The following is a 27920-nucleotide window of genomic DNA, read 5'->3' on the forward strand; positions in this document are numbered from 1 at the left end:
CTTTTTCTTAGCCTACATTAGGCACAACACTGGAAGTGTGATTTGCAACAACCCTCTTCAGAAATACCAAGCAATTAAAACCTTAGAGACTATTATTGTAGAATCACTAGACTTACCCACACGAGGACTTTCCTCAAGTGCCAGGGCTAGTTGGCCAGTCCAAGCCTGCTGGTTGTCAAAGACTGTGACACTGATACTACAAAATTATTTTCAGTAGCTAATTTGAATGGAAAAAGTTGGAAATTCCCCTTTTTAAACACTGCAGAGAGAACAGTGTTCACAAAAAGTTAATATTTTAAAAAAGCCAGACAAAAATACATACATTAGAGAGTTGCAACATTAGCTGACTCTCTGCGAAAAGTTATACCTGCTGCCTTAATAAGATTAGCAACTTTGCTAAGTAGCCAAAGGGTGAGACAGAAGACATGAATTCAACCACTTGCAGCCGTAGTTACAGAGATCCAACAACTACTGACTTCAATTGTAGAGAGAGAGAGCGAGAGAGAGGGAGCATCTCTCTCTCTAAAGCTAGAATCATCAGGCTCTTTATTTTTAAAGCAAACATCGGGGCCAGATCTGGATGGCTGCTGCTGTTTTCACACAACCCAGTAATACAGCTTCTAAGAGTGAGTAAGGATTACTGCAAACAACACTTCCAATGCATGCCTGCAGCATGGTCAAGGGAAAGGGCACAGGAGCTTTGACCACTCAGAATAGAAACAAACGAATGAACAACAAAAAAGTCAACCTTGGATGAAGCGTCCAATTAATTCTCAGTGGAAGACTTGAGTGCTTTCAGATAACGACGAGTAAAACTATAGCAATCTTAGAGACTGTTATTGTATAACTACTTATTGGCTGAATGCACTTCATTCTAATACATTTTTGGGGCCATTCTTTTGGGTATCAAGGGGTCATTTTAACGTGGTAATTATTTTTCCCCATGTGACTGTTAGGTATCAGAACTGAAGCTTGCATTACAGGCTGTCAGGGGAGGGAGAGAAGGGTTCTGAAAGTTAACTGTTTATCCCTGCGGTGCGTAAGCTCCCAGCTGTCCAACTTGACCTTTGGCCAAGGAAAGGGCCCTTTCCCTGGAAATTGCTCCAGGAGTCTTTCATTTTGGCCTGTGAATAACATGAATCTCTAAATCAAATGAGAAAGAACCTGTCCAAGCTCAGAGCACATCTGGAAAAATTGAAATTCATGTCTTTACCTCCTGTTTAAATGAGGTGGGAGGGTGTGTGTACACAAAAGGCCATGTCTCGCTGGATATTACTCTTATTTACTGGTAAGCGAGGATCCCTTGTTATAAATACTTTTTGTTCAAGTTATAGTCTTTGGGTTGATTGGAAGAGGAAGTGCTGAAAATGTAGAACAGCATCCCAGAGGGAGTAAAATAGTTACAATGGCTTCAGAATCTAAACTACGCAGGGTGCTTTAAGATATATTTTCAGTGCAGGAACAAACAGTGTGAAGCATTCCCCCCCTTCCCCCGCATCGGGATTTATGTGATATGAACAGAAAATTGAGCATAGTTGTTCTTTAAGAGCCTTTTAACTATGTAATTCTTCCTGTCCAGAGCCAATACAAATCAGATCATCTAAACGTGACAGTTTCTATATACAAAACACATGTAACTTTCAACCTTTTCTGCTTTTGTATTTAAAAAAAAATTCTTTTTTTTTTTTTTTTTTTTTTTTTTACAAACAAGGTATGAAACACACTGTTTCAACAGATCCATCTCTTTTTCAAACACTGAATGAATCATTCCAACATTCATTTTTCTTTTGTGCAATTGTTAAAAACATTACCTGTACTCCTCAATGTGAGTGCTTCCAAAAAGTTTTTTTTGGTAAGCTTCTCAAATTAGGTTTACATCAAAAAAATATTCCCACAAGGTATAGTGCTACAAGAAAAGATCCTATCAGTAAGGTAACACATCTGAAGCGAGGTCGTCTATGTAAAAGAAATTAACTCTGGAGTAGAGGTGTGCAACTTGTTTGGAATTTCCTTATCAACAGAAAACACAACACTGTCCTTGAAAAGGATATGAAATCAATTGAACATACTAGTCATTTGCTTTTATAGTCATATGTGTGTGTCTGTGTGTATGTGTGTCTGTGTGCATGTTTGTGGGTGGACTCTTATTTCAGGATTTTGGGGATTGGGAAAAAAAAAAGCCATGAAAAGAAAAGCACTGACCACACACTGCTAAAATTCCTTTGCTTTTCATATCAACACTGGGTAAGTCCACAGATTGGACTCTGCTGTTGTCTGGTGCTGTCTCCACTTTCCCATTTTTGAGTATGCTTCATAATAGAAGTGACAACAGGAGGTCAAATTCTCATCTCAGTTACACGCATGCAAGTCTGGTCTAACTCCACTGATGTCAATAGTTACTCCAAACATATAGCTGTTGTAACTAAGATCAGAGTCTGGCTCTAAATGATTGAGCCACTAATTTCTGTAAACACTTGTACCTGTAGTCAACATTAACATGCAAGTCTCCCGGCCTTCAATAGGCCTAATCAGATACTTAAAGTTAAGCATGTGCATAAGTGTTTGCAGAACTGTGGCCCAGTGCCCATGGTATTACATACTAAGAACCTTAGTGAATGCTAGTGAAATAACACTATTAGTATTTTTAAAATAGCTAAGATTCGTTCTCCCTGAAACATTTTTTTTTCATTTTAGTAGTCGCATGCATTAACAGAATTTCATAATTTTCTTTAATATTGGCAACATACTTAGGTAAAATTAATCTCTATGCAACGAGAGAGTCTCAAGGTAACCAACAACTATGGTTCACTTTGAATCTGCTGCTTTGTATTGCAATCTATGTGATATCTACAAAGTTAATCCACGAGATGCAGGAAATCCAAACTTGTCCTTGAAATTGTACATCCCTACTCCAGAGCAGTAAAAGTGCTGCTTCTGGTCACATCAGTGTACCACACATACGCCAGCCCCATCCCTGAGTAAGAGGTGTGAAAGGTTTCTAAATGTTCCTTGCTTTAGGGAAACAAGAGCAGTGATGTCACTTCCTGGTGCTGAGAAAATGACAGAACAACGGTTTAACCAAGTGACGACAGGGTTAAAAAAAAATGGAACCCCCCCCACCAAACATACATTAAAAAAAAATCCCCCCCAAACCCCACATCAACAACATACAAAATCATTAAACAGTTCAAACAAAAATCCAATTTGGGTTTCAACTAAAGGACTTGAGGTAAGTGACATCAAACTTCAAATTCCCCATGATGTGGCCCAGACAAACTGAAACGATGCCTAAGTTAAACACTATAAGGAACAGTCATTATCTAGAGAGAGATAGAGAGATATATTGTTTTTTTAGAAATCCCTATAAAGAGGTTCTTGTTTATTTTTTTCTTTTGCCCTGACTAGATTTCTTGGTGATTGTATTCATTTCATTGTAAACTAAACAGGTCTGGTACAAAAAAAAAAAAGACTTGTCAGTTAATATTGCAAAGTGGACACTGTAAAGAGGCACATGACTAATCCTTTTACACCGAACTCACCTAAATATTTCTATGCCCGTGATTGTTATTTTCACCGTGCACCTCAAGCCACAAGAATTCTAGCCACATCTACACTTAAAAATCAGATCGACCTAGCAATGTTGCTCAGGGCTGTGAAAAATTTCATACCCTGAGGACCACAGTTAGGTTCACCTAATCCCCAGTGTAGATGTGGCTAGAATTCTTCCACTGACCTAGCCCTACATCACAGAGAAGTGGATTCACTACGCTGACGGAAAGCCCCTTCCGTCTATGTAGGACGTGTGTACGCTACTGTGTGTGGCAGAGCTGTAGCTATGCTGCTGTAGAGCATACATACCCTTACTCCTTTGAGCTATCAATAGGGCAACTCGCCCCATTGGATTAAGGATTTACTCATGTGAATAAGGGGTCGTGGACCTGCCAAACTCCAGATGCCACCAGGCAAACCAGATTCAGCCAACTGAAAGTAGTCACCTCTTTCTGTCCATTTAGGAGTGAAATTCACTCCTGTACAGAGATCCAATACCAAGTTAATGCACCAGTTAGTGACATAAGTGGTATATAGGCTTTGTGCTGGCTTTTTGCACAGGGGTGAATTTCACCCACATTGTACATCACACAGATGGTAACATTCATATACAAGAGCACGTAAAGTATACTTATACATATAAAGTAACAGTTACAGGCATAGATTGAAGAAAAAATGACACTGATAGTGCTGTAGAAGGCTGCTTTCACTCATGTAAGAGACTGTTATTTACTCATGACTGAATTGTTTGTGATTTACAGGTCCCTCACATTCTCAACATTCTTATCCCCCTTTAAAAATCTTTTTTGTGTGTGTGTGGGGGAACATCCACTAAGCCTTTTTCTGGATCATCATCTTTATATTGTGGAGGCCAGGGTCTTACATTTGAAAGAATATGGACCATCCAGGGCCATCGACCCATGTGTGCCACACCTGTTAACTACATACAGATTCTGTGCCCCCAATCAAGAGAGGTATAAGGCCCTAAACACTTTTTTTTTTTTTTGGGGAGGCGGGGGGTAGAAAAAACAGTGAAAGAAAACAAAAAGGTGAAAGTGGAAGAGGGTGTGAGATCTAGCTACCACCACGTGGGTGGGTCTACGTTGGCACATAAAGTATTGCACATCCTAAAAAAGCAAAAGCACAAAAAGGGACAATTGCTTGGAAGGAACCAATTATTTCTGAATTCCTAAATCTGAAATACCAGCACAGAACTAATACATTCCTATTGCTCCAAACTTTTTTTATTTGTTTATTGTTAGTGTTAGTAGAATAGATCCAGTCAGTTTAAGAGTCCCTGCTTCTTTATTAGCCAAAAAGATGTATGTGTGGTTTTATTTCAGATTTTCTGAGTATGTGTATTATGAATATAGTGGTACTAACGTGAACTAAAATCTAATTCTGCTCACATCTTTCTATTCCTCTTACCATCAAAGGTTAAAACATAACAAAAACAAAACAAACAAAACACCAATAAATTGCAAGTGCCCTGAGCGGAGTATATGGAAGATTAAGCAAGTTCTCTGAGCAGAAACGTTAAAAAAAAGTACAGCACTAGATAAGCAGTGTGACCGTGAGAATGAACCTGCTCAGCTATTTGGTAGCCTGCTGAGAGGTTAATGAAATTCAAGGAAATTCAAGAAAAGTTTCAAGCTATTTTAAACTTATTTAAATGTTTTTGGTGCACCGCAGAAAATGGTATAAAACCAATTAGTTCTGGTGTGAGCTAAATTTCAAGTAACAAATAGAAGAACAAAAAAGCTGGGGGGGGGGTTTCAGATTTTTTGTAAATAAAGGAGCTGGAAATACTGTATTTTAGGAGAGGGAAAATGAGATTTTTAAGGAATTTGTTCATTTTAGATACTGTATCTCTAATCAAGAACTTTTATAGCCTACTTTTCCCTATTAGTACAGCTTCTTTAAAAGTACTTGAAGAATGCAAACTCAATTACAAACCAAAAGTAATAGTAATATAAAGGCTTAATCCAAAACCCACTGAAACCAATGGGATTGAATGCAATGGGCTTCAGCTCAGACCTGAAGTGCTTAGTACTTGCACCTCCCGTAGAAAGATGTGGGCCAGAGATGCACAGCACCTCTAAGGATCCGGCCCTACCTTTGTTTCAGATTAGTGGGAACAAAAAACACTTAACTGTCTGAAACCCCCATTCCCTCTCACTGTTTTGTACCAAACTCTGAAATCTAGATTGTATTTCAACTGGAAAATATCATTAAAACAACAAATAATAATAATAATAAAATAACGGTTGTTGTTTTTTTTTTTTATAAAATCCTGCTTATGTGTAGAAATGTCTTTTCTGGAAAACTCTCTCAATATAGCTGAAGAAAAATTCTCCAAGTTGTCCTGCTAGGACCTGGTTCTGTGCGACAGATATGGCAGAAAGACCAAAAATGAACTTTAAAGGAACATAAGTCTATAAAATGGCCTAGAGCTTAGGCAGGTTAGTAAATAATTGCTACATTTGTTTATGCTCTCAGTCCCCCTCCCTTCCCCACAACATTATTAGGTAAAAACTGCAGGAATACCACACAAATGATAAACTCAAGATGTGCAAATTGCAAGATTCTTTAAAGTCCATCTTTTTCAAAAACACTGGACAATAATGATTTTTTTCCTCTTTCCTTTTTCCTCTCTCTTATTCTTTTATTATCTGTCAGCTCGCATATGCCTTTAACTCTTTCTCAAGCATTAAAGTTTTAAAAGTGCCTCCTATTAAGTAGTCCTTTGTGGACAATGACTGTCACATACTAGTTCAGTAATTCACATTCATCCCTTTGAAACCACATTAAAATTTCCAACATCTTGCTTGTGAGAAAACTCTACATAGTCATATGTAGTTAACAGTGTTGAATAGATTCTTTTTCCCCCTCAAACAGATTAAAGTGAGATACAGTACTTATTGAGTGTTAGACCAGGATGCTCGACAAGAAAGCGTGAACAGCATTTTAAGTGCTTAAAGACATTCTACGTTCATCTTCAACGTCCGATTCCTTGTGTCACACTGAATTTTGAAAAAAGTGGCACTAGTTGTCCATCGTCATGAACTAAAAACAGTACTAGAGTTAAAAACAAAGATTTGCAACCTAAATGCAAACAATTTATGTCTGTGCTCTCAAAGGGGCAGTACATGTCTACCTTGTGGAAGCAAATGTTAATGGCGTAACCTGATCAGTTTATCTAACACTGCACAGAACCAGGAGTTTCCCCTTAGCTAGGGGACCCAACAAATTTTAGGCTTGGCTAAAATTTTAGGCTTGACATCGCCCTGGCTATGTCATTAAGAAAAACAAGCAGTGTAACAATGCAAGCATAGGACCTTACTGAATGTTACACTCTGGCAATGGAACTGCACTAGCAAGCTGAAAAGAAACATCTGCATGGCAGTCACTTTATGAATAAAATTCAGTGCAGTCGGACCCCATGGGGGAAAATATATATACTGTAGAGCCTTGACTAAGAGTTGGTTTGATTGTGAAATGTGTCAAAGACTGTCTGATCCTTTTTTAATAATGTGTGTGTGTGTGTGTGTGTTGGGTTCTTAAAGAGTTCTCTTGGCACGAGAGAACCTCCTAACGACCCAGCCAGGGAGCCGCAATCCCTCCTTGGGACTGAAACACACACAATGCATGCAGTGCAGTTTATCTCTGCTACAGTTCCCTTCTCGTCACCTCACAGAAAAAAGAACAGCTGGAATCTGCTCTACACTAGGTGACAGAAAACAGGAGCCATGACAACACATTCATTTCCACTAAGGGTGCGTGAAGCAGATACTGCCCCTTCTGTAGCTCTCAATAAACCTAGTCACTGACAAAACACTTGTGGAAAAACATATGCACCTGTCTCCTGCATAATACCAGCTGCAACTATAACAACAAGGTTATAACATAAACCTAAAATAAGATGATAACATGTAAATACTGGGTTATTTAGTCTACAGTACAGTAATCTGGATAAAAATGACAAGGGATAGCCTAATTTCCTTTTCCCAAACAGCCTTTACTTGCCTACATTAGATCGACCTTCAATGCAAATTTTAACCTCCTGAGGAATAAAAGAAGGCTTGGGAAGAGTCAAAGGTGGTTCTTCTTCTGATTTCTCTAGTTTCCGTGTTTCAGGGGCCGACCACCTCCTCTTCCTCGTCGCCGTGGGCTTGCTGGGTTCTATTTTGGTGAGCAAAGGTGCTGCAGGCAATCCTATTTTGTCCAGAAACTTCAGTTCACCATTCTCAGGTAACATCTGTGCACTTCCCTGATTAATACCATTTTCCTGCTCCACATACCTGTGTCTACTTCCAGCTAGACTGTCATTCTTTGAGTGCTTCAGCAAGATACTAGCTGAATCCATGGGCTGGCCCTTTTTAATAGAGCCATTCTTCAGATTCTTGAGAGTAAGCGATATGCAGACATCCCCAACTGAGAGTTTGGAACATGGCAAATCAAAGAGCTGGCTGGTTCTCTCAGGGCAGCAGGATGACCAGCCTTGTCCAAATACAAAAAAAGGGTATTCGACCATGACTTCAACGCTGACCTGTAGAAAGAGAAGAAAACGAGAGGGGGAAAGAGAAAGAGAACATGAATCTGAAAACACTGATTCACTACAGTATGTGCTCAGCACACACACAGTTATGGTCAGCTCTTTAGTTTTAGCTGGAGAGACTGATAAATACGTGCACTGTAAAAGCTTATTCAGTATTCATAATGTCACTACACTGGACATTATACTTAATGTTTGTCCTTGTTAAAATGGCATTAACAAGTCCTCTGAGACTGGCCAATCCTCAGCACAAAACCACAACGTTTGAGCCTTATCTTTATCATCTGCTCAATGACATGCAATGAAGCCTGGGCAAAAACAGTTCGGATACCATTTATTAATCCTTTGTTCACTGTGCGTTTATTTTATATAGCTTGCCATTCACATTTACCTTAACCCTTAGAAGGCGAGGTTACTCACCTTGTGCACTAACTGGAGTTCTTCAAGATGTGTGCCCCTGTAGGTGCTCCACTTTAGGTGTGCATGAGCCTCTGATCATTCTGGTAGCAATGCCAGTTCTCCCAGTGCATACGCCCTACACATCCTCGTGCCCGGTACCAAGGCTATACAGGGCTGTGTGGGCGAACTGCCCTCAGTTCCTTTTCTACTGTAAAGCCACAGAGGCAGCTCCGAAGCAGAGGGAGGAGAGCGGTAGTAGAGCACCCATCGGGGGACACATCTGAAAGAACTCCAGTTAGTGCACAAGGTGAGTAACTTCTTTGAGTAGTGTCCCTGTGGGTACTCCACTTTAGGTGACTCCCGAGCAGTAACCCTTTAAGGAGGTGGGAATTTTGGAACAGGCAATGCAGTTCTTTCTTCAGTCATGTACCCTGCTCCGCACAGGGGAGGGAGGAGCGAGGAGCAGGGTCCATCATTGAAGAAAGAACTGCACTGCCGAATACCACATCTGATCTTGCAGTGTGAATTAGAGCACAATGGTCAGAAAATGTGTGCACCGAGGACCATGTTGCAGCCCTGCAGATTTCAGCAACTGGAACATCTTTGAGTAGAGCTACTGATGTAGACAGTGATTTAATAGAGCATGCAGGCATTTTTAGGGGAGGTGTAACCTCAGTAGAGCCACAGCAGGCAATAATCTGTTTAGAAAGTCTTTGAGTGTGGACAGGCACACCCTTAGACTATCTGCAACAGAAAAAAAAAAAAGTCTTGGGGTCTTCCTGAATGGCCTAGTCCTGTCCAAGAAAAAAAGTTAACACCTGCTTAACATCTAGTGTAGGAAAAGCAAACGGATGTGGTTTAGGGAAAAAATGAAAGGTGACTAGTTTGGTTGATATGAAATTGAGAGGAAACCTTAAGTAAGAACTTTGGATGGGGTCATAAAAATATCTTCTCCTTGGGGAACAAGGGAAAGTCTGCCATTAGAGCCCGTATCTCCCTAACCCTTCAAGAAGAAACGATGGTCACCAAGAAGGCAGTCTTCATAGACTGATGTAGCAGCAAGCATGTAGCGAATGGCTCAAGGCAAGGCCATCCTTAGGCATACGCAGAATACACAGTGCGTAGGGCACCACAAAATGTGGGGCACCAAATTGCCCCAAATTTCACAGTGCCCTACGCAGCTGCATGCTTCGTATACGGCCGTGCTGGCGGCCAGCCCCATTCCCCAGCTATGTTCCTACAGGGGTGTGGGGCCTGGGAAAACTCCCTCTGCCCCTCTTCCCACCCTCACTTTCCTCTCCTTCTCCAAAGCCCCCTCCCCAGCGACGGACACAGCCCAGGGGATTGGCGGGGGGGGGGGGGAGAGTAGGGGAGTTTGCACTGGCAGCAGGGGTCAGGCCTATCCCCTCACTCACGGGCAGGAAGCAGAGCAACCCAGCCCCAGCCCGCTCCACTCCCCACCGCCAGTGAGTGTGTGTATGGGGGGGAGTGGTGGACGCCTTCCCCTGAGCTACACGGCTGGGGCAGGAGGAGCGGAGCGGGCTGGGGCCGGGTCGTTTTCCTTCCTGCTGCGGTCACCAGGCCCCCTACTAATCCCCCAGGCCGCTCTGAGCCTGTGGGGCCCCCCCAAAGCGGACCCCCACAGCTCCTGCCTCCGCGGCCCTGCAGGCCTTGAGCGCAGGCCCAGACCCTCCATGCAGGGGAGGGAGGAGCGAGGAGCAGGTGCTCGGGCTGTGTAAGGCACCATAATTGGTAGGGACAGCCCTAGCTCAAGGGGTTGTTTCATGAGATGGTTAAGAAACAGGTTGAGATCCCAAAGCAGTGTAGGGGCTCTAATTTGAAAAAAAGATAGATAAGTCCTTCTGGAATTTCATGTGGTCAGATGAGCGAATACTGAGAAACCTTCTACTGGCACATGGAAAGCTGTTATTGCCGCTAGGCGAACCCTGATGGAACTCACAGAAAGGCCTGAATATTTCAATTCCAATAGGAAATCCAAGACTGAGGAAAGAGATAACTGGATAGGAAAAAGATGGTGCCAGTTATACCAAAAGTTATATCGTCTCCATTTCTGAAGGTATGTCTAGAACAGTGGTTCCCAAACTTGTTCTGCCACTTGTGCAGGGAAAGCCCCTGGCGGGCTGGGCCAGTTTGTTTACCTGCCGCATCTGCAGGTTCGGCCGATCACGGCTCCCAGTGGCCGCGATTCGCTGCTCCAGGCCAATGGGAGCTGCTGGAAGCGGCGGCCAGTACGTCTCGGCCTGTGCTGCTTCCAGCAGATCCCACTGGCCTGGAGCAGCGAACCGCAACCAGTGGGAGCCACGATTGGCCAAAGCTGCGGAAGTGGCAGGTAAACAAACTGGCCCGGCCCACCAAGAGCTTTCCCTGCACAAGCGGTGGATCAAGTTTGGGAACCACTGGTCTAGTAGATTCTTTTAACAGTATCTTTTGTACTTCTGAACATGTGGTCTCTAGTCCCGAGAACTATTGAGGAACAAAACTTGTAGTTGCACGATGTTCAGATTGGGGTGAAGTGTCTGACCCACATCGTGAGACAACAGTCGAGGTTTATTTGGGAGCCGCCATGGAGGGCAAAAGATGAGTTTGATGAAACAAAGAAACCAAACTTATCTTGGCCAATTTGGTGCAATCAAAATGAATTTGGCTTGGTCTTGTCTGATTTTGATAAGGCCCTTAAGATCAATGGAGTTGAAGGACATGCATAGAAAAGACCCTTTGCCCATGTAATGAGGAAAGCAACTCCTAGAGACTGGTAATTGAGTCCACCTCTGGAAAAGAATTTCCTGCACTTTGTGTTGGCTGCCATGGCAAAATGGTTGACCTCTGGAAATACACAAACTAAGAATATTTTGTTGAGGATTCAAGAGTCCAACTCCTATTCATAATTTAGGGAGAAATGTCTGCTCAGGTCATCTGCCATGGTGTTTTGAATACCCGCATGGTAAGAAGCTGAGCTGACTATCTAATTGGCTATGCACCAGTTCCACACATTTATCTCTTCAGTGCAGAGTGAGGGGGAATGTGCTCTGCCCTGATGATTGATATGTTATCGTCATGATATTGGTGGATTTGTTTTTGAGTAGAGGAAGAAAGTAGAGGAAAGTATTTCTGACCACTCTTAGTGAAGCTGTTCAAACTGCCAACCATATCTCCCTTGAGGAGCCAATTGTTGAGGTAGGGAAAGAAAGCTAATTCTAGACAACAGAAGTAGGCAGCTACGACCTCCATGACTCTAAAACACCCTTGCGGCAGATAATTGTACTGAAGAGTGGGACCCAGTACTGGTAATAATTGTGATTGAGAGTGAAATGAAGAAATCTTTTGTTAGAAGACTGAATCGCTATGTGGAAGTATGCATCTTTGAGGGAGGGAATTCCAGGGAGGGAATTATAGCTGGTAGGGACACCATCTTGAATTGCCTGAGACCTAGTCTCAGCCTCCAATCCTCATTTTTTCTTGGGTATCAGAAAATATCTTGAATAGCACCCTTTTCCCCTGTGTTGAAGTGGGATTGGCTTTATGGCTCCCGGACTTAGAGGAAGTGATGTGATCTCGTTTCTCAGCAATTGCTCATGAGAGGGGTCCCTAAAGAGGAATGGAGAAGGAGGTTGGAACTGCAGAGTGGGTGCAAATTGGACAGTATAACCCCGAGTAATGGCCTCCAATGCACATCTGTCTGATGTTATAGCCTCCCATGCTTAACGAAATACAGAGAGGTGTGTCCAAATTGAGGAAGGGAGGTTCTGTTGTGCAGCTGATTAAACCTGGTCATTGGGTGGTCTGGACTTGACCAAATCATCAAAACTGATGTTTGGATGATGTTGAAGACTGAGATGAAGCAGCTGAGGTAGTGAAAGGTTTTTTTTTAAAAAACCTCAACCTCTTAGCCTGTGGTCCTGGTGGCCTAGGGAAGGCAGAAAATTGAGCAGGATGGGATCTTTGTGTCAATTGACACCTGCTAAACATCCTTCTATTTGCAGGTGTGTATATCCCTGAAGACCTACGTGTTGCTCTCGAGTCCTTTAGGGTATAAAACCTGTCATCTGTGAAGTCTGCGAAAAGCTTCTGGCCATCAAAAGGTAAATCTTCCAGAGTCAATTGTACCTCATGTGGAAAGCCAGACAACTGAAACCAGGAAGCTCGTCTTACCACTACTGCAGCAGAAATAGATCTGCCTGCAGTGTCCACCACATCGAGTGAAGCCTGCAGTGCAGTTTTTGCCAAAAGTTGACCTTCCTTTATTATGGCACTGAACTGTTCTCAATGTTCCTGTGGTAAATGATCAATAGAAGCATTAAATGTCTCGTAGTTCTGGTAGTCAGATTCTGACGTCAACTCTTGGTGGTTACTATCCTGAAGTGTTGCTGACAAATAGCTCTTTGACCAGGTCCAGACATTTCTATTCCTTATTATAAGGGGTGGCTTTTGGGGTATGCCGCCTGCCCCTTCCATTGACTGCATCCACAACAGGAGTTTGGTGCTGGATGAGAAAATAAAAGATCAGAATCCCTGGACAGGATATAGGTGTTTTTTTTTTAAATCAGCCCTCTTGCATGTAAAGAGAGCCACTGCTGGAGTTTGCCAAATGGACTTGGCTGGCTCCAGGAGAGTTTTGTTAATTGGCAGTGTCACATGTGCTGAGGTAGAGATGTGCAATGCATCCAGGAGCTTGTGATGGGAAACCTGGAAGTCTTCCAGGGGCATTTGCAGGACTTCATCAGGTCCTGGAATTGTCTAAAGTCATCAGCTAATGATGGCACTGGTGTGATGACTGCCTCATCCAGTGATGACGAGATGTTTGTGAGAGGGATAACCGGCCTATCTGCCCTTGCTTCTTGCTCCTCAAAGGTTTCCTCCAGCTCAGAATGGGGAGGAGGGGTGGATGGTACCAACGAACGAGGTCTTCTGTATTCCTTGTGGGACTGAGTTAAGGTCTCTCAAAATTGCTGGCAGTACATTGCCCATGGATCCCAGTTAGGCCAATGAGGGAGACCATAGCCATGGGGGGGGAGGAATCCAACCCTGGTCATCCCAAGTGTTGGAAGGCAAGGGTCTGATGTCCTGCCTCTGCTGTTGCACCTACAACTGGGAATAACATCTCCTGGAATAAACTGCAGATCTTCCACGTATTGTATCAGAGGTGACAATCCCTCCTCATGGACAATTGAAAATGGAGAAGCAGGTCTCCCAGAAACATAAGCAGTCAGTGATCCATGCAGCCTTGACACAGAGATGTCCAGAGTTTGCAAGGAGTGGAGACTCAAGCTCATTCAGTACCATAAGGTCTTTTTGGGTACTAAAAATCCTGTGGTACCAGAAGCACAACAGAACTCATTACTGGCACCAGTGGTGCTGCAGAGGCTGTTGTGCGAGGCACTGAAATTGGTGCCAACGAGACTGGGGATTCCATTGAAGCTGGTCTCTTTGGTCTCAACGCTTGGCACTTAGGGTGAAGTCTTAACATGCTTCCTGGTACCCGAAGTACTCGGAGCCTCACTAGCACTCGTTTCAGGGCCTGAGGTCTGATGTTTTGCTTGGCTTATCTCCTTTCCTAAGCTTGGAGTGGGATGTTCTTAGTATCGGTGGTATGAACATAAGAACAGCCATACTGGGTCAGATCAAAGGTCCATACAGTGTCCTGTCTACCGACAGTGGCCAATGCCAGGTTCCCCAGAGGGAGTGAACCTAAAGGTAATGATCAAGTGATCTCTCTCCTGCCATCCATCTCCACTCTCCGACAAACAGAGGCTAGGGACACCATTCCTTGTCCATCCTAGCTAATAGCCATTAATGGACTTAACCTCTATGAATTTATCCAGTTCTCTTTTAAACCCTGTTGTAGTCCTAGCCTTCACAACCTCCTCAGGCAAGGAGTTCCACAGGTTGAATGTGCACTGAGTGAAGAAGAACTTCCTTTTATTTGTTTTAAACCTGCTGCCCATTAATTTCATTTGGTGGCCCCTAGCTCTTACATTATGGGAACAAGTAAATAATTTTTTCTTATTCACTTTCTCCACACCGCTTACGATTTTATATACCTCTATCATATCCCCCCTTAGTCTCTTCTTTTCCAAGCTGAAAAGTCCTAGCCTCTTTAATCTCTCCTCATATGGGACCCGTTCCAAACCCCTAATCATTTTAGTTGTCCTTTTCTAAACCTTTTCTAATGCTAGTATATCTTTTTTGAGATGAGAGGACTACATCTGTACACAGTATTCAAGATGTGGGCGTACCACAGATTTATATAAGGGCAATAATGGTTATCGGTACCTCAGTCAAGCACAGTGTTGGAGACAGGGGTTTTAGTGCTGTCTTCCCCTTGGAAGTTCTTGGTGACTGTGATCTCGATGATGATGAGACAAACATGGAGGGTCCCTGTACAGGGAAGTTCTCTGTACCTGGGTCCAAAGCCTGCTCCATCATTAATAATCTATAATTAATTTTCCAGGATCTTACTTTAAAAGAAGAGCAGATTTTACGCTTGTTGGGAATGGCAGAGTCTCCCAAGCAACAAATGCAGTGAGAGTACCTGTTACTAGCAGGGATTATTTCTCAACAAGAGAGGCACCATTTAAATCCCGGGTAGTCCAGCATCCCTGACAGAAGAAAAATTGTTCCAACCCCTCAATAGGGGGAAAAAGAAAAAAACAAAAATGTACTATTAATTTATTTATGATAAGAAATGTGGAACAAACGTTCCAACTATAAGGTACTAAGCCAATTACTACTAAGAGCTAACTACGAAGCTAAAACACTAATAAAAAGAGGGAAACAAGTACAAAGCAAACAGTCACATGCTAGACTACATCTCTGGCCAAAGACACTTGAGAAGGAATGAAGGATGGTTCACCTACCCAGCCCTGTATAGCTTCTGTATGGGGCAGGAGGATGTGTAGGGCGCATGTGCCAGCAGAACAGACACTGCTACCAAAAATCTCCAGTCAAAGGTGCAGGAACACATGCACACCTGAAGTAGAGCATCAACAGGGGCACTATTCGAAGAACAACTCTGGTGTCTTCCTGAATGTCAACCAAATGAATGTTTACAGGAAGACTAGTGTGGCTGGGGCACAGGATAGACAGAGAAGAGATGTGGGTTTTATTCTCCAGCTCTGCCATTTACCTGCTGGGTGGCAGATCAGTTAACCGCTCTCTGCCTCTGTTTCTCCATTTGAATAATAAGTATAATGATACTTACTCTCCTTGTACAATGGTTTGAGATTTGCAGACTTACAATCTAACTTACGACACAATATTGATAACAGCTGTCATGAACTCACATTCCCCTAATGTGATGCAGAAAGAGAGAGCGGTCTCTCTAAACCCTCCTTCCTTCTCCTCTCACATGTAAACCCTCCCACAAATCCTGCTTCTCCTGTTCCATTATCTCCAAATTGCCCTTTGTTCTATTTCAATTGTCCAAACACCAGCACATTGCTAAGCATATTGTTCCACTTATCTGGCCTCCCCTTCTCTCCTCACTAGTCTATCCAAAATGCCGCTGCCAAATTAATCTTCTCTTCCCACCTCTCCTCTCCCTTCTTGAAACTCACCATTGTCTTTCAGTCTTCCACATGCAGCTCAAGCTTCTCCTCAATACCCTGAGAAAACCTGCTGTAATACAAAAATACAACCCCCTTCGACTATAGACCCAGAGTTGTTACCTACCATCCCACAATGGAACCCATACAGGGTATCATCAAACAGATACAACCTATACTCAATGGGGACCCCCCATGAAAGAAATCTTTCCTGAACCCCCAATTCTGGCCTCCAAACCACCTCCCAGTCTCTTCAAGCTCATTATCAGAAGCAAGCTCCCCACAGACCAGGACACACCAACTCAAAGCGGCACCAGACCTTGTGAGCACAACAAATGCAAAACTTGCAGACATATCGCCACTGCTACAATGATTAATACCCCCCACAACACACCTTTCAAAATCCATGGGTCCCTATACATGCCTATCACAACATGTGGTGTACCTTGTCCAGTGCACTAAATGCCCCAACAACTACTATGTGGGGGAAATCAGACAATCACTCTGCTCAGGAAAATGATAAAAGGCAAAAACACCCTATCACCTGTGGGTGAACACTTTCTGCAAAGCGATCGCTTTCTCAGTTCTCATCCTCAAAGGAAATCTGCACAGCACTTTCAAAAGATGAGCCTTGGAGTTTAAATTCATTAACTTTGCTAGACACTAAAAATCATGGACTGAATAGACACACTGGATTTATGGCTTATTACAACTATTTATATAACCCACTAACAACCACCCTTTTTTATTTCCCCCCTATGACTGGAGGGGTGTTAACAGGCCCTTTCACCTTCAATGGTCCCTTGAAACATGTGTTGACTACCTATGCTAAACAATCCGTTCCAACTTGTATTTAGCTTTGACACTCTGAGTACGTTTCCCAGCCCTGAAGAGCTCTGTGTAGCTCGAAAGCTTGTCTCTCTCACCAATGGAAGTTGGTCCAATAAAGGATATTACCTCACCCACCTCATTTCTCTAATATCTTGGGACCAACACAGCTATAATGCCAATGCATACAAAGACTTGTGACATTTCATAATGCTGTTTGGTAGTGGGGGAAGATAGCCAGGATCCCTTCAGTTCTCTGGAATACTTCTCTTCCACCCCAGTGGCATCGTCTTGCCGAGTAGGGCTGGAAGCAGCTCCCTCTGGAGCCTCAATTCCACCGCCACTGTTGTGCAGAAAGGACAGCTTGAGAATGACCCAAGGTACTTTCTGCTCTCTTGGAACTCACTGTGCAGCCCTCCCAGCCCAATGAACCAAGGAGCCCCATTACATTTTGCTTAGATTTACGTTTCGCATACTAGGGTTTACACTGTAAATCCCTAGTACGCAAAAGTAGACGGCTGCAGATTATCACTCTGTTGATTATGCCTAAATGAACTTTTAAAACATCCATAAATATATACTATATACTTGTATGATTAGACCACTGATTAGCATTTTAGAAATTCCCTAGTCACGGTATCTTCCTATCAGAGTAAGGTGTATATAAAGAATTTAAAAAGATGCAGGTTACCGGTACTAGGCATGTGTTTCTTTTTTTAAAACAGTGCTGAAACATTAAATGAACAAATGATCTGCTAGGTGCTACTGTAATTCAAATAATATGATGACAGGTCTGACAATACATTTTAGACCAGTCTGTCAATAAAGAATTACAAACAACAACAAAAACTGTAGGTGTAATCAAAATCTATCAGTGGATTATGACTTGTGTCATAATGGTCCCTTCTGGCCTTAAACTCTATGAATCAATGAATTATAGATGGTATATACCAACCATTGCTGTTAGGATATACATTGCTGTAAGGAATGTCTGTACTCTAGGCCTATACTCTAAGAATTTAGGTATATTTTTATCACTTAGCTAGTTACAGAGGTATAAAAGAAAGAATCAACATCACTGTCTGCTGGTGTAAGGGCCTTCTCTTACTGTGACAGTCTGAGGCCCTGTTCTTAGGCTAAAGCCTTTGGCTAAGCAGCAGTGGCAGCCATAAGCTGGGAAGCGACCGGTCACATCCTCACCTTCCAAACTAGTCACATTGAAATAAGGTGCTATTGGGCTGTTAGGAATACAACCCTGTCCTGATAATGCCCATCACCTCCCGAGAAAGGGAAGGGCCTAGAAGATGTAAAAGGAAACTTAGTTTGATAGCATCCTGTCTGGCAAGAACTCACTTATCAATAGCTGGGATGTGAAATCCTCACTTCTGTATTGTTTTGTCATTATAGTTCCCACTTTGCCATTGTTTGTCTGTATAATCTCTGTCTGGTTCTGTGATTGTTTCTGTCTGCTGTATAATTAATTTTGCTGGGTGTAAACTAATTAAGATGGTGGGATATAATTGGTTACATAACCATGTTACAATATGTTAGGATTGGTTAGTTAAATTTCAGGGAAATGACTGGTTAAGGTATAGCTAAGCAGAACTCAAGTTTTACTATATAGTCTGCAGTCAATCAGGAAGTGGGTGGGTGGGTGTGTGTGGGGGAAATGGGAATAGGGAATGGGGGTGGGGAAATTGGAATCATGTTTTGCTAAGGGCAGGAATGGGAACAGGGACACAGGTGTAAGGCTCTGTAGTGTCAGAGCTGCAAAGGGGGACACTAAGGAAGGAAACTGGAATCATGCTTGCTGGAAGTTCACCCCAATAAACATAGAATTGTTTGCACTTTTGGACTTTGGGTATTGTTGCTCTCTGTTCATGCGAGGAGGACCAGGAAAGTAAGTGGGTGAAGGAATAAGCTCCCTAACAATTGCTACTTCATAATATAGAAAGTATTCCAGAGCCAAGGTTTTCAAGGTTATATACAAGGAAATAAGTAAGTGGCTTGGTTTTCAACAGTGCTGAGGATCCCAGTAGCTTGTGATGACCTGAATGGAAGCTGCTGGCTGTACAGTGCATATCTAGATGTGGATCAACTGGCTGACTTTGAATCTACAAGTCTATTAGTTCTCTTTGATTTTACTACCTCGTCTCTATATCTTTCCTTCTTCTCTTCTATTTCTGTTGGTCTTCCTTCATTTTTTCCTCAAGATGTCCCATGTACTCGCCAAAGGGGTACTTCTTGTTCAGTGAAATGTACATCTGCTCACTGACTCCCATCTTCAACTGTATGTAAGCAATGCTTGCATTACATGTCTAACTATTTTCTACAGGGTTTAATATGCAAGCATGTACTTAACACGTAATTCATTGAAACCACCCTCCAAAATTGCAGGTGGTGATCTTAAATAACAAAGATGGCAGGATGCTAACCACTGAGGTATTTCTGTGGTTCAATAATGATGTTCAAACAAACAGGATATAGCTCTGTTAGAGATGGGACACATTTTAGAAAGAAGAAAACTAGGAACTGCCTCTGTTTTAGACAACTGCCAGTAAAAAAAACCCTGGTTAAAAAGACAGCTGATTTTCATAAGCAATGAAACTTTAGTCCCTCCCCAAAGTGGGGCTTGAGTGAACATGTCCTGCTTGTGCATAAGGTTTTTTTTTTTAAAAAGGTGACTCCATCTGAATCACCCGGCCTTGCTGTATTTTCTTAGGAGAGAAGCGAGACTCTTTTAAAAATCATGTCTCCATATTTCTAGCATTTAAACAATAAAGAAAATAAAGCGTACATCCCTCTTGAAGCACATCTGAAGGTGCTGCTGAGATCCTTTATATCCCAGTGTTGTAAAAACCATTTGTGAAAACAGTCAAAACTTTTCAAGAGAGCCAAAGAATAACTTTGAAGGTTTCATCTAAATGATTTAATCATTTTAATTCACAGTCTGACTCATTTTTTAGTGGAAGCAATTTCCGTTGTTCAGGAAACAACACACCCTGGCACTGGAATGCCTGTGATGCACACTGTGAACGCCAATTTATATGAAATGTCATCTGCATCACTCAGACTGCAGTGGATTTTACACAGCAACGCCGACATGGAAGAACTTTAGGTTTGCGGCTCATTGCTACAGTTCCTTTAACAAACAATAAAGTAGAAACTACCTAGTAAAAGGGGTGCAGTTGTTAATTTGTGGACTGAATATCTACTTTCTGGTCAAGTTTCCTCCTCTGTTGTGTATTAAAGCCTGATTGAGCTACTGTACTTTGGCCACGTTTAATGGTCCCAAAGATCAGTCCAGCTACAAACATGGAACATGGAAAATAAAGGCACAAATGCCTTAAGATAATACGTGTCACACCATCATTCTCTGCTTATGCTGCTGTATGAGAAACCAATCCTGGGAAGGACTGAGCACCCTTATCTTCCATTAAAGTCCATAGGGGTTCAGGGAGCTCAGCATCCCATAAAAGGGTGTAATTCACCCAGTTCCAGAGAGGCAGTGGAAGGCTCTCTGCTCTCCACCAGCCCAGTGCTAGGGTTGTGCAGAGGGGAGTGGTGCCTCTTCACTCTCAGTGCTGAGGAAGGGTGTCAGTGCAGAGCTGGTGTGGAGGACAGTAAATGGGAGTGAGCTGAGGAAGCTGATCAAGCTGGGTTAGCCTTACTTGGAGTCCCCCCCTGCACTGTCACTCCTCCTCTCCCCTTGAGGAGGAGGCAGGATATGAAAGGCAGCAGCCTGTGGGAAGAGGTTGGCAGCACCACTCTGAGGGAACTGTGCTGCCATGGGAGAAAAGGGTCCAGCTTGCACTGCAAAAGCACTCGGTACACACACACACACACACACACACACACACACACACACCTCTCTGCCCTTTGAGAGTCTCACAAGATGTGTGCAGACTCAAGATATCAGTGTTTCTGGAACACCAAATTCCCTGCCTGACCAAGAAGGGAAAACCCTACCCTGCCGACCCAGGATAGAACAACTAGGAAAAAAGTCTGCAGGCTGACAGTCAGGGAGTTTTCTGACCATTGTGGCAAAATCCTACACAGACCAAGTATCCATCCCTCAGTTTCATTGGTTTGTATGTGGATTACAAATTTGTAATGCTTGTCTGCTGTGGACCCAGGATACACAGGCTCTCCTTCCACTGGGCCCTTATCATCAGTGATGGGTATGGTGGTTTCTGCTCCAACCTTTCTAACATGTGGGCCTTATACCACCTTTCTTACCCAGTGACTTCTGGAATCTTAGTGCCACTGAGCTCTCCATACGCAGTCAGAAGAGTGGCATCCTGGAGAGAGAAACAATCCTAGCACTGGAGGGATCACAGATAGAGCTCTTCACAAATCTGTGATCCCAAACCTGACTAGCACTGGGGAATAAAAAATGATTCACAAGGAAAGCAACTTCTGTTTGCCAGTGCCACACAGGGCCTTGAGTGCTGCCCTTTCGGAAGCTAAGAGAACAGAGTAACAAATTTAAACATACAATATACAGCCTCCCTGTCATTCACAGGAATATACAATTACCGCCACTCAGACCAGAGAACAATGAAGTACCGATCACAGGAGCATATGGCAGAGAAAGTGCTCTATCTGTAGCTGAAAACATAGTCTAATTCCCTCTTATTTCTGTTGCCGTGTGCCAAGGCTAATTGAAAGTGGAGAGCAAAGCAACAGAAAGAGTGACTGATTAGTGTGTGCAGAAATAGATGGGAAGCTAGACTGGATGAAACACTTAAAATATACTTAAGGGAACAATGCTACGCTGGCGCAGGGATGGACTTGATGACCTAATAGGTCTTGAATTTCTATGCTTCTATTAAAAATCAGAGATGGTGAATGATGTGTTCATCATTTTCTTCTTTCTCTTTTTTTGAACTGTACTTTCGTTTCATCAGGAAACAACACTGCAGCACATTGTTCCATAACAATAATCAGGAACCAAAACCTTTTTTAAAAAAGCCAGCACTGTAGAAGAGTTATTTTGCTTCTACTGTGTGTATTGATCTAGTGTAAGTACAGGTGAATTAACTGTACACCTTCTGTTTCCTTCTAAGGCTGCTCCTTGCAGCAAGGAAAAAGACAGGCTATGATGATGTGTGTGCAGTTACCAGAGTAACATTAAGAATTATAAATGATGTTCCAAATCTTTAGGTCTTTCTTCAGACAAAACTCCCATTTGACTCCAGGGTGACAAGGATTGCACAAAACAAAGTAAGGAAGGATCTCCAGGCTTGGTTCAATCAAAATAAATATAGGAAATTATATAATCATAATAGAGTAGTGTGGTCAGGCGGATTGAGCATGGTATTGGGAACCACAGATGTCGGATTTCTAAGGACAGCTCTTCCACTGAATTCCTGTGTGGCTCTGGGTAAGTTACTTAATCTTTTTTTCCAGGTTTCCAAATCTACGAAGCGAGGATAAAAATACTTTATTACCTATTCCACAGATACGGTCCGAGGATTAGTTAATTTCTGTACAGACTCTGAAGATGCGAATTCACCATTACTTTAATTAGCGCCCAGAAGTCATCGGGAGGAGTATATTTAAATGACAGCTGATTGTAACAACATTATTTTTAGATTATATTAATACTCTATATTTGAAATTATACTAATATAATTAAGACCCCAGAATACACTGGAGGGCATATACATATAAATGAGAGCTAATTGTAAAAAAAATTACAGTCATAATACTTAATTATAATTAGCTCCTATTTAAATATACTCCCCCAATGTATTCTGGGAGCTAATATATATTCTACATATAAGAATATCAGAATGTGGGGCTGTTACTATTCTATATATATGTAGAAAGAATAACTTCTGTCCTCTCAACACAAAACTAAATCCTCTTCATATTGTACATTTCCTAACAGTAATTGTTGTGTACCTACTAATGAGGTTAAAATGCTTTAAAATATCTAAGTTACACTGTGGATGAGGTCATCAGAGACTTCAGACACACTGAGATAAAATCTCTCTCTAAACAGGCAAATTCAAATCAGAGCATTACTTGCTGCTATACTGGGACATGGCTGATCTGGGAAGAGACCCAAGTTCTGGAATCTACAGGAAACCTAAATTAAATCCACATTTTAATCCTATCTCTACGTGACTCTTTCTGAATTCTGGAAGCATCCCTTGTGGGAAACACAGCTGGTGGAGTATTTTAACTGGGATGTCGTCAGCCGGATTCTTATAGGCTTCTTGAGAAGTTGACACTTCACTGGATGAGACTGTGCCTTGCAGTTTTGTTTTTATAGCCAGCAATTGAATATGCTTTCTACCAGATGATGGCACTCTATCCTTCTGCAAGGGAGCTCTTCCCAATGTGCAGCACTACAACACATTGGCTACACTGACATATCTGTGAACAAGACATGACATAAATGCTACCTACTAATTTGTACCTCTTCTGCTGGTGCAGAGACCAGTGGTTTGGCTGGAGAGGGAGAAAAATGAGAGCAAGATGAAAATTGCAGATGGGAAATTACTATCTTTGAAATCTCTATTCTAAGCAACAATTTATAAACAAATTATAATAACCGGTTCTGATCCAGGGACTGTTTTTCTGATCATGAAGCTGAAGAAGAGATGTGAGGCTCTAAGCCTACACTGGAGTGATATCACTGAGGATTTGAAGGCTGTAAACGAAAAGCAATTCTGTGGATCCTCCTGTCTCTTAAAGTGACACTGTTAATATAAAAACACACATAATAAAAAACCAATATACTCACCTTCTTATATGGATTACTGATAAAACCAGAAGCCCCAATGCATAAATGGGAACACAACTGCACATCTAATTTGCATGCTCAGTTACCTGAGTGGCAGATCATATATAGGAACCTGCTTGTGTATGCAGGCAGTTATGGAAGCATAGGCCTTGGATTATTAAAACCAAAAGAATTTTAGAGCTCTAATTTACTCCTCAACATTGATGTCATTTGTTTCCCTTCTACAACTCACTCATTTTGGAAAGCGATACTAAACCAGTTAGTTTCTAGTCCATCTCTCTTTGTGATTCTCATGGACCAGTCACCATTGTGCAGCATCTGGGTTCTGAACACTGCAGAGAAATATTTAAAACCAAATCTAAACCACTTGCATTGAGATTTGTTTTGTTTTTCAAAAAATAACCCAAATACTTCTCTGAACTAAACTGCTATCTAATTGATCTAATCTATTCCCCTGATCATCACTGCGGAATTTGAGCTACTTGGATATTGGACGTTATCAAATTAACTAATTATGACCATTGAACTCTGGGGCCGAAAGGCCCTTTGCAAAGTTACAATTTCCTTCTTTACAATGCAAGCCAGTATGAAGCAAAGTGAAGTAGTGTGGGTAGCCTAGGTTCTGGGATGATTTTTCTTTTAACATTTCCCTTGAATACACACAGCATGAGAGCTATGCAGCATTTAAACAACTCATAACCAAAATCTGAATGACATTCTGTGTAGCGTTTCAGTGCCTTCAATGTGTAAGTGAAAGCATTCCAAGAGAGCTTCAAATTTCAAGCCATGGAAATTCACAGCCTTGTCCCCTCTTTACCCCTCAGAGACAGTTTTTCATTCGAGACTGAACAGTACTGGAGCCTTCTAAAGCAGGAATCAGGCAAAACTAAAAATCAGCTGTCTGAATGAAAAGCATATACCTTTTTTGAGGTTTAAACTAAGTAATTTTACATTTTAAAACCACTAGGATCATTGCTCAGATTTGATCCTTTCTTTGGGTCCTCTAGTTATAAAGTACTATGGGGCCCATTCCCAATACTATCCCTGCCCACAGTCCCAGTGCATAGGGCAATGAATTACATACTCAGAGACCTGGATTCTATTCCTGCATCTGGCACTGACCTGCTTTATGACCTTGGGCAAATCCCCTCTGTGCTTCTGCTTCCCCTGCCGTCCTTTGTCTGTCCTGTCTATTTACACTGCACGCTATTCAGACCAGGGACCATTCTTTTACTATGTGCAGTGCAGCTCTGATGTTGGCTGGGACCATCTGGCATTATCTTAATACAAACAAGTAATAGTACTAATGCCTACAGATTTGCAATATGATCTGGGTTGTTGAGCTAACATTTTGAAACAAGTACACAAATGATTCTTTCCCCCAGGCTTAGTCAAACCATAAGATGATTCTCCTCTTTCCCCAGCATTACTCTCGTGTAACTCCACTGACTTAAACTGAGTTTAAACTGGTAGTGAGAGGAGAATCAGATCCTGTAGTTTCCCAAAACAAGATCTACCATTGCATAAAATGGGCCTGATTTATTCCTGGTATAACTCCACTGGCACCATACAAAGGGTGATTTTGGGCCATGAGATCTCTAATGTGGCGTGCACTGTGAGGTGTGGGCCAGATGAAGAATTAAGAACAACTCCCTCTTGCAAGGAGCCATAAGGTAAGTTGTTTCCAGGAAGATAAAATTGGTATCTTTCCACCTACACCCACAATTTGTAATGCTCGTTACCTGTGCTCGATGCTCTCCAATTGCAAACTGTATCACAGCAATGCCTGGGTTATGGCTGTCTTCAATCCTCTCCACTGTGCTAGAGTCTATTTTCAGGTCATTGCTAATTTCTGCACTCTGTATAAAGTCTTCTGTTTTTAAGTCCTCTACTTTCTTCAGCTCCCCATTGGCCAACTGAATGATTGACCCTTTCATGAAGTAAGGAGGCAGTGTAGGAGGAGCTGCCGTTGGAGAAGTTACAGACTGCACCACCGGGAGGTGGATCTGGGCCTGCACCACGGCTGCCTGGTAGGCTGGCTGGGTTGCTAGTGCCTCAGCAGTGAAATTCTCGCTCTTAGGAATGGCGGTAGTGACAAATGTATGAGGCACTGCTGCAAACTGGGGAGATGAAGTGACTATAGCAGGTGCTACTCCTGATGATTCAACGTCTGCATTGCCAACTGGTATAAGCAGTGGCTGGGTGCCAGGGATCACCAGGTGCTGTGGCAGGTTTCCAGGGTAACCAATCGCTTGCTGCTGACTGCTCAGATAACCGATTACCGGCGGCTGGGTCCCAGCATAGAAGGCTGTCGCAGGCAGCCCGACAGGGAGTTGCTCTGAGGCGTTGTGGGTGGTCTGAATGACAGTGTGGGGGGACAGCGTGGCAACCGCTTTCACCCCCTCATGGCCCATAGTCTGTTGCGGAGATAAAGCATAGGATCTGTGGGCTGGCTTTCCTAAATGCAGATTTCCCTTGTCGTTGAGGACTGAGGGAGGAGTTTCTCTGTTGGTGGCCTGCTGTACCTCCATCTCCGTAATAGGTGTGCTGCTGTTTGGTACAACCATAACAGAGGCCCGGATGCCTGAGGAATCCCGTGCACTGTACTCGGCAGGACTCGAGTGCACCACAACATGTCTGGTCTCATAATGATGAGGAGCTGGTTTATTGCCTGCTTTGATTAGACTCACATCTCCAGAGGGCGAGAGGCCATACCTCCTGCTTTTCTCAATCTCTCCATTCAGTATGTCCTTTGCCTGCATTGCCTGCAGCCTGCTGCTCTCGGCCTTCTTGGTAGGATCCCTCGCGATGAAGTGGCCACTGGAGTCCGAGTATTGCACCACCACTTGGGAGGAGGGGCCAAGGGTGAGGGTGTGTGGAATCGCCGTTTGGTGGGGATGCAAATGGACTGGGATAGTTGGAGGAGACACATTTCTGACTGTGCTCTGGGGAGAGCTGGCAATGTGGACATACTGGTTTTGCTGGGTCGGTGGAGGAGACCCTGCTGCAATCAATCCAGGTGTCCTGACTAGATGCTGCTCAACTTTGTGCCCCTGCTGACTTAAGCTACTCATGCTGGCCAGGAAAGTGGAATAAGCCTCCAGCTGGGAACGCTGGGATGGAGTGGTTGCAACAGCAGTGGCAGAGGCTGCCGCACAAGTTGCAGAATTGGCTGTCGGGGAAATCAACTGGGAGGGGATGAATCCGGCATATGGTCCACTGTACTGGGGCCCAACGAACTGGAAAGTGTGCTGCAGGTGTGTGTACTGCACCGGGGATACGGGCGTCCCTGACTGTGAGAGTGCGGACGAGTACACTGTGGGAAGCGTTGTTGAGACTGGAACGGACCTGGGAGCACTCGGCGGGGAATAGTCCATTCCTGTAGATGGTGCTTTGTGTAAACCCTGCTCTAAACCAATCTCCACTGAACTCCCTCCAGGCCTGTGCCTTCCCCCCATGCTGCTCTGGCTGCTGGGTGTACTGGTGAGCCATGTTAAGTTGTCCGCGCGGTGGTTTTCGTTTGACAGGATCACTGGCTTCACCTCGGACGGCAGGCTGGTGGTGGGGATTTCTCGCTTTTTGGGCGGCAGGCATTCGTTGCTCCTCTCTTGGTTGGATTTCATCTTTCGCCGTCCCCCCTCCACTGTTCTTGCTTCACTGTCTGGCTGGTTCTGATTTCAGTCTGATAAATGGAAAGTCACATTTGATTTCTGAAGGGGATCCAGTGACTTCATGAGGAATCATCTCCCTGTGAGCACAACGCTCCAGAAGCTGCTCTGGATTCTGGAACGAGAAAGAGGGGGAAAAGGGAAATCAAAATATTAGCACTGGGGGAAAAAAAAACACTCTACAAAATTAAGACCAGACCTTTAGTGCTGCATGCACTCCAAGGATTCGTTTATTGCTATACTGTAAAAGCAACTAAACACTGGACATATCAGTCAACACATCATGAAAATTATTAAGACATTAGACAAATCAAAACTCAAAATACATAATTTTCAGCAGTTAACAGTGATAACTTATTTCTTAACACCTGGAGGTGCCTTCTTTCTTCCTGTGAGAAAAAGCCTTGTTTTTTCAAAATATGTATTTCATTCTCCTTCTCTCTCACCCTCCAATCCCCACAAACGATTGTACGATCCACCATAGTGTGTTTTACAGCATGGAATCACTGCATTATCTGGCACTACATGACAGGAAGAACTGAAGAACACACATGGAAAATATTTCCATTAGCAACAAGTAGCTGTTAGCAGTGTATAAATAA

The 27920-nt window shown here is 43.0% G+C and overlaps 1 protein-coding gene across 15 annotated transcripts in view; it reads right to left on the minus strand.

Annotated features, from left to right (window-relative positions):
• Positions 1-2144: 2144 nt before the first annotated feature.
• ATXN1 (ataxin 1) overlaps positions 2145-27920 on the minus strand; it is a 276722-nt gene continuing 250946 nt past the window's right edge. For 11 of the 15 annotated variants that reach the window (XM_038390529.2, XM_043506985.1, XM_043506982.1 and 8 more), the window contains 2 exons: positions 25393-27433; positions 2145-8098 (listed from right to left, as the gene is read on the minus strand). In XM_038390529.2, the coding sequence (XP_038246457.1) occupies positions 7568-8098; positions 25393-27273 (2412 nt within the window). In that variant the 5' untranslated portion in view covers positions 27274-27433 and the 3' untranslated portion in view covers positions 2145-7567. The other 4 variants (XM_038390524.2, XM_043506980.1, XM_043506979.1 and 1 more) reach the window with 2 other exon arrangements.

Source organism: Dermochelys coriacea, chromosome 2, assembly GCF_009764565.3.
Source record: "Dermochelys coriacea isolate rDerCor1 chromosome 2, rDerCor1.pri.v4, whole genome shotgun sequence".
Taxonomy (NCBI): domain Eukaryota; kingdom Metazoa; phylum Chordata; order Testudines; family Dermochelyidae; genus Dermochelys; species Dermochelys coriacea.